This window comes from Crocuta crocuta, unplaced genomic scaffold (assembly GCF_008692635.1).
Source record: "Crocuta crocuta isolate KB4526 unplaced genomic scaffold, BGI_CrCroc_1.0 scaffold127, whole genome shotgun sequence".
NCBI classification, from domain to species: Eukaryota; Metazoa; Chordata; class Mammalia; order Carnivora; family Hyaenidae; genus Crocuta; species Crocuta crocuta.
This window is the reverse complement of record NW_027532008.1, coordinates 8,782,391-8,791,132: the sequence shown is the minus strand read 5'-3', so window position 1 is coordinate 8,791,132 and position 8,742 is coordinate 8,782,391. Positions and strand designations below refer to the sequence as shown.

Here is an 8,742-nt window from a genome sequence, read left to right as displayed (position 1 = left end):
ACAATTATACACACAACGCAGATGACTCTTAAAGCATACTGATGAGTAAAAGAAGCCAAATACCATAAAGAGAGACTGTATGATTCCATTTATATAAAGTTCCAAACGAGGCAAAATTAAACCCCATTATTTAAGGATGTATGATCAGATGACAACACTTAAAGAAAAGCAAGGAAATGAGTGACATATACGTCAGGATAGTCCTATGCTTGTAGGGAGGTAAAGGATGTCATCCGGCAAAGGGCTCACCCAGGAGTGGCTTCTGAGGTGCTAAAATGTTCCTTTTACAACAGTGTATTTGATGCACTGCATTTATGCTCTTAGCAGCTTTCTGTATGCTTGTTACATTCCACACATACACATGTAAAATATGGAGGGAAGAGCACCTGGGCTTTGGAACTAGACAAAGAAGCTACTTACTAGCTGTGCTGTTGGACTCTGGACACATCACTAAAGGGGCAAAACCAACCCCTCTTGGAGAAAGGAGATGTGAAACAAAAGCATGTGAATCTCCTTGGAAGAAAGGAATTCACTTTTTTAAAAAAATATTTTTATTTATTTCTAGGAGAGAGAGAGACAGCGTGAGCAGGGGAGGGTCAGAGAGAGAGGGAGATACAGACTCTGAAGTAGGCTCCAGGCTCTGGGCTGCCAGTCAGCACAGAGCCCAACGCGGGGCTCGAACCCACGAACCGCGAGATCATGACCTAAGCGAAAGTCGACGCTTAACCGACTAAGCCACCCAGGCGCCCCGGAATTCACTTTTAATTACAGGGAAAATGAAAAAAACCCTACTGGAATCTAGAAGACCTTTATTTATGCAGGTGCTGTGCTGTAAAATATTCTAATTGGCGTTGTTAATGAAGCTGGATTTACAACCTATTAAACTAAACAAAGAGCTTATGTGTAGTTGAGTAACCAGTTGAGGGTGAAATCTAGTGTACTTAAGTGACAGTTTTCTCTTTTTTATTTGTGTTCTATTCAGTGTAAGAAGATGCTGGCTCTCTTGCTATGACGTGGCTTTATTCTAAGACTCTGTCTTTACCCACCTGAAGTACAAACTTTACAAACCCCCTTCAGCAGCACTGGGAAATCTAATTTTTCTAATGTTTATTTATTTTGGGAGAGAGAGTGAGAGCAGGGAAGGGGGAGAGAGAGAGAGAGAGAGAGAGAGAGAGGACCCCAAGCAGGCTCCTTGCTGTCATTGCAGAACCCAATTCGGGACTTGATCTCACACACTGTGAGATCATGACCTGAGCTGAAACCAAGAGTTAGACATTTTACTGACTGAGCCACCCAGGCTCATTTCACCCAGGAAATCTCTTTTTAATCATTTCAAATATACTGAAGTGTATAATCAATGTATTGCTGTTTTCTTTTTAAATATAGATGTTCCACACTTGGTCTTTGTTCTCCAAGAGCTATAAAAACTACAGACTTTTCATTTATTTTATTCATTCAACCAGCATGTATTTATCAAGTAAACATGTGTCAGGTAATGTTCTAGGGGTGGGGATACAGAGGTGGACAAAATACCATGTTGGTAAAGGAACTGTGGAGAGAGAGAGAGAACAAGAGATATACGGCTAGGAAATGGCAAAGCTGCATCTGAACCCAGACAGCCTGGCCCCAGAATTCACGCTGCACCATCTGCCTCTGATTGCTCTTGTAAGTTGCTCTCTGCCTTCCACAAAAGTTTACAACTCTCTTGAATCCAATAAAAATGCCTCTGTCAGTTTCTAAATGTACACAATGCAGAGCCTTGTGCATCTTCCACATTTCTTCTCTGAGACTCAGTTTCCAAATTTCTGAAAATGAAGGTACTAATTTCGACCTGCTGTGAGGATAAATGGAATTAGATGAGATGCCTGGATGCAATTTGTGACAGATCATAGGTACTTAGTGAAGTTAATTTTTTTTCTTTTTCAACACAAATGCCATACGATACAATTTCCCCAGAACAGAGAGGGTTTTTTTATTTTTCATTTTTTATTGTTTGTTTGGTTAAGCAGTCTCCACACCCAGTGTTGGGGCCTGAACTCATGACCCAGAGATCAAGAGTTGCAAGCTTTACCAACTGAGCCAGCCAGGTGCCCCAAGTTTTTTCCCTCTATTTCATTCAATCAATCATTCATTTATACATTTATTCATTCTTACATCCATTCTAAAAGCATTTATTGAGGATCCAATATATACCAGCCCCTCTGTGAGTACAGAAATGACACAGCCTTCGTTCTCAGAGTTCACAGTCAAGAGATAAACTATTACAAAACAATGTGATATGTAGCTCAGATGAGAGTTAGAGGGGTGGTCATGGAGGAAGGCTTCCTGAAGGAAGGGGCTCTGTCAGACCAAGGACTGGTAGAGCAGTTCTGCTGTTAAAGTTGCCAAGAATAGATGAATAAATTAATGGGTGAATGAATTCAATTCAGTCTAATTAGCATTTTATAGACTATCCTACTGCCCATGGCATGGTGCTCTGAGCAGGGAGTGTGCAGGTGAAGAGGGGCATCTCAGGCCCTTAAAGAGCTTCTAGTTTTACTGGCAGATACAAACATCTATGAAGAGATGTTTTGGGGGCACCTCTGTGGCTCAGTCAGTTAAGTGTACCATTCTTGATTTTGGCTCAGCTCATGATCTCACAATTGGTGGGATCGAGCCCTGAGTGGGGCTCCATGATGACAGCCGAAGTGCTTGGGATTCTCTCTCTCTCTCCTCCTCTGCTCCTCCCCAGCTTTCACTCTCTCTCAAAATGAACTTAAAAAAAGGGAAAGAGAATGTTTCAGTAGCATGTAGAGAATTCTATGGGGTAGGCAAGCTGCTTCAACAAAAATAGAGGAAGCTCTAAGCTCTATTAGTAGATGAAGGGGGGCTCTAAAGTCTATTAGTGTAGGCTTCCTAGAATGAACTTCTTGAGTCTTGGATATATTCAGCAGGTGAATAGAAATCATTGACAACTTCTATTCAGAGGATTAATATGGTCAAATTTGTAGTTGTGGTAGGATGGTGGAGGGGGGGGTTGCTAAGGGGAAAGGAAGTCTAAAATCAACGACACCAGCAAGGAGGCTGAATTATGAATAGGCTTGAAGTGAACGTTTGATCTGGAGACAGAACTTGACAGTGGCTGCAATTACTCAGGGAGAGTATGTAGAGAGCAAGGCGGACGGATGTACTTCTTGGAAGCAACGCTCTTTAAGCAGCTGGCAGAGAAAAAGCTGGAAGGACACCTAAAGAGAAGAGTCTGGAGCAGAACCTGGGGGTCCGGGTGAATAAGGAGAAGGCGGAGACAAGGAGGACCAGGAAGAAGGAGTCAGATGTGCCCAGTGCTGTCCAGAGAGAGGTCCCAAAGCATCCGTTTGATCTGGCCCAGGTGACCTATGCCACAACAGTCTCCGTGTTAGCGGTGCAGGCGGGAGCCCCACTGCAATAAACAGTGAATGAGGGAGTAAAACAAGTGAATGAAGAAATCAAGCGCCGTGCCCTCACTTGCCCTGGGAATTTCCAGGGCCCACGTCGGGAGCTGGTGCGGAGGAAGGGCCTTCCCTCCCGACAGGGCTCGGGATGCAGCCGGGGAAGCCGGTCAGGCTCGCAGCCCTCAGGTAAGCGCGGCTCCAAGGTCAGGGTCACCTCCGGCCTCCAGGCAACCCGTNCATGTCGGATTCGGAGCTCGGCAGGAAGTGGGACCGGTGCATGGCGGATACGGTCGTGAAGATAGGTAAGGGGCCTCTCGCCCCTGCAGGCCCCGCCCGGAGCCGAGCGGCCGGCTCCAGGCCCCGCTGACCGCGAGGGCGCAAGGGAAGCCCGTGGGGAGGTCAGGCCGACCGGCCTGGTCCAGCCCCTCCGACCGGGACCAGCTGCCCGAGCCGGGCGGGAGGTCACTCGGGCGGCGCGGGGGCGGGGGGGAGGAGGAGTCGCAGCCCCGAGGGACTGAGGGACGGTCGGGCTGGCCGGTGCCACGAGAGGTGCAGAGCTCATGGGTAGAAGAAGGCGGTCTGCAGGGCACAGCCTCGTGCCGGAGGCTGGAAATTCTCCTTCGCGGGTGGAGCCGGGTCAGGGTCACAGTGCGCCCCAGCTGACACACGAGCCTTCTAAAGAAGGTCATGGGGAGCGTGTTATAGACACCGCCAGGCCCTCACGGGAGTTGCTGCCCTTCCCGAGTTGTGATCCGATTTATTGGCGTCACAGTAGTCTGCGCCCCGAAATTGGAGACACAGTGATCTGGAACGAGAATAGTCCTGGGAAGTAAGGGATTGGACACTTCTGGGTTCTTGACGTAACAGCGCGGAGGCTTTTAACATGTGCTCAGTGACGACACAGAGTATGAAGTCACTGCATGGAGGGGAGGGGAAAGATGGAAACTCGTTTATTGAGCGTATACTAAGTGCCAGACACTGTGCTCGGTGCGCAACTCAATACGTTATGTCGGACTGATAGTGAACCCGAGAGGCAGGTGAACGAATTTGACCAGGGTGTAATAAGTGACAAAGTTGCTAACAAATAGCAAAGTTGGAAATTTAACTCAGGTGTTCTGGCCTCAAGCCCCATGCGCTTTCTTTGCTACTAATTCTCATTATCCAGATTTGATATTGTTGTATGGAACATTTAAGAGGATTTAAGATTGTGCCCATTGAATGAAAATGTTGAAAAAGATTCAAGATTATAAGCATCATGAAAACAGAGATTCCTTCTGGTTTATTCACCGCTGTATCCCCTGCGCCTTTCTAGGTTTTCTAGTGTTTAATAAAAATTGTTGAAAATAAGTTGATAAGTGTAGTACTTGATCAAAGCTGCCGCTTCCTCCTTGGGTTTACTTACCAGCTGTGTGATTTGGGGCAAGTTGTTTAACCCTCTGTCCCTCTGTTTCCACATTTGCAAATTGACAGTAGTAATTATTACTGTTTCTCAGTTGTTAAGATTGCCAGTTAGTGTTAAGTAAAGACTTGAGTATAAATCACTTAAGAATGAGTTGTTCTGTAAGTGAGCCAAGAAATACAGTTTTTGTTATTGTAAACAGCTCACATTTAGGGGAGAAGATGTAACACATGGATGTTCTATTTCCGCAGTAAGTGAGGTGCAGTAAGTGAGGTGCGTGGGAGGCTTAGTCTTTAAGTGTCCAATTCCTGATCTCATCTCAGGTCATGATCTCCCAGTTCATGGGATCAAGCCCTGAGTTGGGCTCTGTGCATACAGCACGGAGCCTGCTTGGGATTCTCTCTCTCTTTGCCCCTCCCCAGCTTAGGCTCTCTCTCTGTCTCCCTCTCTCCCTCCCTCCCTATATATAAATAAATAAAGCCACAATTAGCACTAAGCAGTATGATGGCAGTGGTTAAGAGTGGGAGTCAGACAGCTGCGTTAGAAATGACCACTTTTGGGGCGCCTGGGTTGCTTAGTCGGTTGAGCGTCCGACTTTCGCTTAGATCATGATCTCACGGTTCGTGGGTTCCAGCCCCGCGTCGGGCTCTGTGCTGACTGCCAGCTCAGAGCCTGGAGCCTGTTTCAGTCTGTGACTCCCTCTCTCTCTGACCCTCCCCTGCTCACGCTGTCTCTCTCCTAGAAATAAATAAAACATTAAAAAAAAAAGAAATGACCACTCTTGCCCTTCACCCCTGTCCTCGCTAGTTTGTAGCTTTGGGTAGGCTCTCTTCCTTCACTATGAAATGGGGATAAAAAAACAGATTTACCTAAAAGGATTGGGAAGATTGAAGGATAAGATAGTTAGCACAGTGCCTGGCACTTACATAGCAAATGGTAGTGGTGATAACTGTTGATATGAATACTTTTGTGCCACGAGGATCACCTGAGGCAGTGAGTAGCGTCACTGTCATTCATGAGTGGGACATTGGTGAGGGGTGGGGTATACACGGGTGAGATAATTAAATGAGGCACAGCGATACGTGATTACAGATAAAAGTTTTTTTTATTTTTTTATTAAAAAATTTTTTTTTGTTTATTTATTAGAGACAGAGCATGAGTGGGGGAGGGGCAGAGAGAGGGAGACAGAATATGAAACAGGCTCCAGGCTCTGAGCTGTCAGCACAGAAGCTGATGTGGGGCTCAAACCCATGAACCACGAGATCATGCCCTGAGTGAAGTCGGACGCTTAACCGACTGAGCCACCCAGGTGCCCCGATTACGGATAAAAGTTAAAATGAGTGATTCAGGCTCCTTCTGCTGTAGAGCTGTTAGAAATCAAGTGCAGTGATGGGCTGAGGTCACCCAGTGAGAGTTTGCAAGGAAAACAGCCTTTCATCTGACCTTTGGAGAATGGCTTGGGTTTGAATAGTCAGGGAGGGTGGGAGTCTTTGAACAGAGGCCCAGCTGAACTTTCACAGAGCAGGATACTGAAGCGTGGGGCAGTTAAGAAGCTAGACATGGGGGAGCAGGGGTTAGAATCCAGCTCTTTCAGCATCCCTACTCCCTGAAGAAGGGTGGTTTGGGTGGAGTCAGAATTGTGAAATGTCGTAGAGCAATTCCACTTTATCTTAAAGGCTTTTGAGTTGCCTTTGGCTTTTCCACATGTGTTCTGCATATTTGACACGGCTGTCTTAAAAATCTTGTTACTTTCTGCTTCTAGGGCTCATTAGTTCTAGGCTGGTGTGGAATCGCGGGATGGTTTTAAGCAACAAATATTTATTGGGTTCTGGGCCAGTCAGTGGGCAAATAGAGAAGCAGAAGGCATTGTATTCCCCTCAACAGAGAATTGATGTGATATAAATGGAATTTTGGTATGATTGATCTGGCAGTGTTCTACAAAGAACAGATCAGGAGTTGAGGAAAGCCAACGGTACTGTGAATGTGGAGTGATGAACGCCTGCACTGTTAGACCAGAAAGGAATGAGTATATTTGAGAAACTTCAGACTTTGTCCCCCATTTATAAAATGGAGACAGTAATTAGAACAGTGCCAAATTCATAGTAGGAACTCAGTAAACGCGATTTTCTTCATCTTTCTCTCCAGATGGTTAACTTTGCCTCATTCCATTTCCTGCCAAGAGGACTCCAAGGTGAGAATGAGGTTAAGGGGTGATTCATAGATCAGAACTTGGAAGTAAAACAGGAGGGGTGTGTGTGTACCTCGCTTACACAGAGTAATGTAAGCCTTGTAACTGATCATGGGAGTGGCAAAAGAGACGCCAGTGAGAACAAAGATCGTGATTTTGGTTGCTTTTCTGCATGTTTACGTGGTTGAATTGTTTGAGAGTGATAATGAAGTTGAGAAGGAGGCTTTCATTTTGCAGGAAAAACTGAGTTCAGTTCTGGAGGGCATAGTCCCCTTAGTAGGTGGACTTAGCGAAGGGGCGTGAGGAGGAAGCACAGAACTATTACTTGGGGAGGCTTTAGTCTGAGAGGTCATTGAGATGGTGCCGATGAACTACACTCTGTAGTGAGTGCATTGGCTCCTCTTCCCGTAGGCAGCCAGGTTATGGAACTCCTGGTCCTTCAGAGCAGAGGCGGGGTCTCAGAGTGGCGGCCTGCCCCGAGATAGAGAGGTTTTGTAGCAGATGCAGGCAGAGAAGAAGGGCCAACGTGGGCTTTCACCTAGATCTCGGTGGTGTCATGCTCTGTGGTGACAGAGACGGAGGGGAAGCCAAGGTGAATGGACAGCTCCTTCGGTGTGTGAGCGCTTCTCTGTTTGGCTGCCTTAGACCTCAAGCGTTTTTGCTCTTTTCTCACTGGTTTGCCCAAGAATGACTATTTTCATTGCTCGTGTTTAGGCTAGAGGTAGTACATCTGAGTTAAAGAGCACATAAGCTTGTACTTAAGACAGTTCTTTAAAAAACAAACCGACCAACAAGTGCCCTTCAAGGATCTCTTTCTCTGAAGCTTGGGGCTCGATAGTAGAGTCTCCTCTTATTTTGTCCTGTAGGAAGAGCTGCATTTATTTATGAATAGCTTTTCCCTGCCCTTCGCTATCATAAGAAAAGCAGTTTTATTTTCCCTGTTAATTTTGGTTTTAAAATATCTATTTTGTGTGTCAGAGGAGCATGGTAGGATAGGTGGTTTCTAATATGGTTTGACCTGATATATTGAACCCATGAATCAAACAAAACAAAACACAACACATGCCTCCCTGTAATAGGCACAATAGCCCATTGTTCCTTACACATCTGTTTCTCTCTTTCGGCTTGTGTTCCTTTCTTTTCCTTTCTCCCCCTCACATTTTTACCCTTCTCTTTGGCCTCTGTTCTTATCCCTGCCACTCATATGCATTGCCTAGTTCCTGCATAAAGTTGAAATTAATGTATCTTTTTTGAAAAAAAAAACAAAAAACAAACTTGTAAGCATTGAATAAGTTCCTAGGTGTCCTGCTTCTGAATCTTCACGTCACTGACTTTTCTTAATAGCACACATCACCATCTGAAATTTCCGATTTGCTTCTTTACTTGAATGTGAACTCATGAGACTCAGACATTTCTGTTCCCTGTTGATCCCCTAACCCCTGGCATAGAGGAGACATACAATAATTGCTGTTAAATGAATGACATGTATTGCTGAGAATTTTGCAGACTACATCTCTGCCCGCATTTACCCCTCAGTGTGTGTTTATTAACCGAATGAATTAGCATTTCAATTAAAGTCAAGTAAGGTAGATTCATGTGAATTTCTGCCAGTTCACATGTTTTGATCATGTGTCCCTGGGATCATGGGACTTTTACCAACTTTTTTTTTTAAATGTTTTTTATTTATTTCTAGGAGAGAGAGAGAGAGAGACAGCATGAGCAGGGGAGGGTCAGAGAGAGAGGGA

At 45.4% G+C, this 8,742-nt stretch overlaps 1 protein-coding gene across 1 annotated transcript in view; it reads left to right on the top strand.

Annotated features, from left to right (window-relative positions):
- Positions 1-3,647: 3,647 nt before the first annotated feature.
- Positions 3,648-8,742, top strand: part of MICOS10 (mitochondrial contact site and cristae organizing system subunit 10) — a 32,650-nt gene continuing 27,555 nt past the window's right edge. Inside the window, exon 1 of the mRNA XM_077775649.1 lies at positions 3,648-3,712. Within this exon, the coding sequence (XP_077631775.1) occupies positions 3,649-3,712 (64 nt within the window). The 5' untranslated portion in view covers position 3,648. The remainder of the gene's footprint in view (positions 3,713-8,742) is intronic.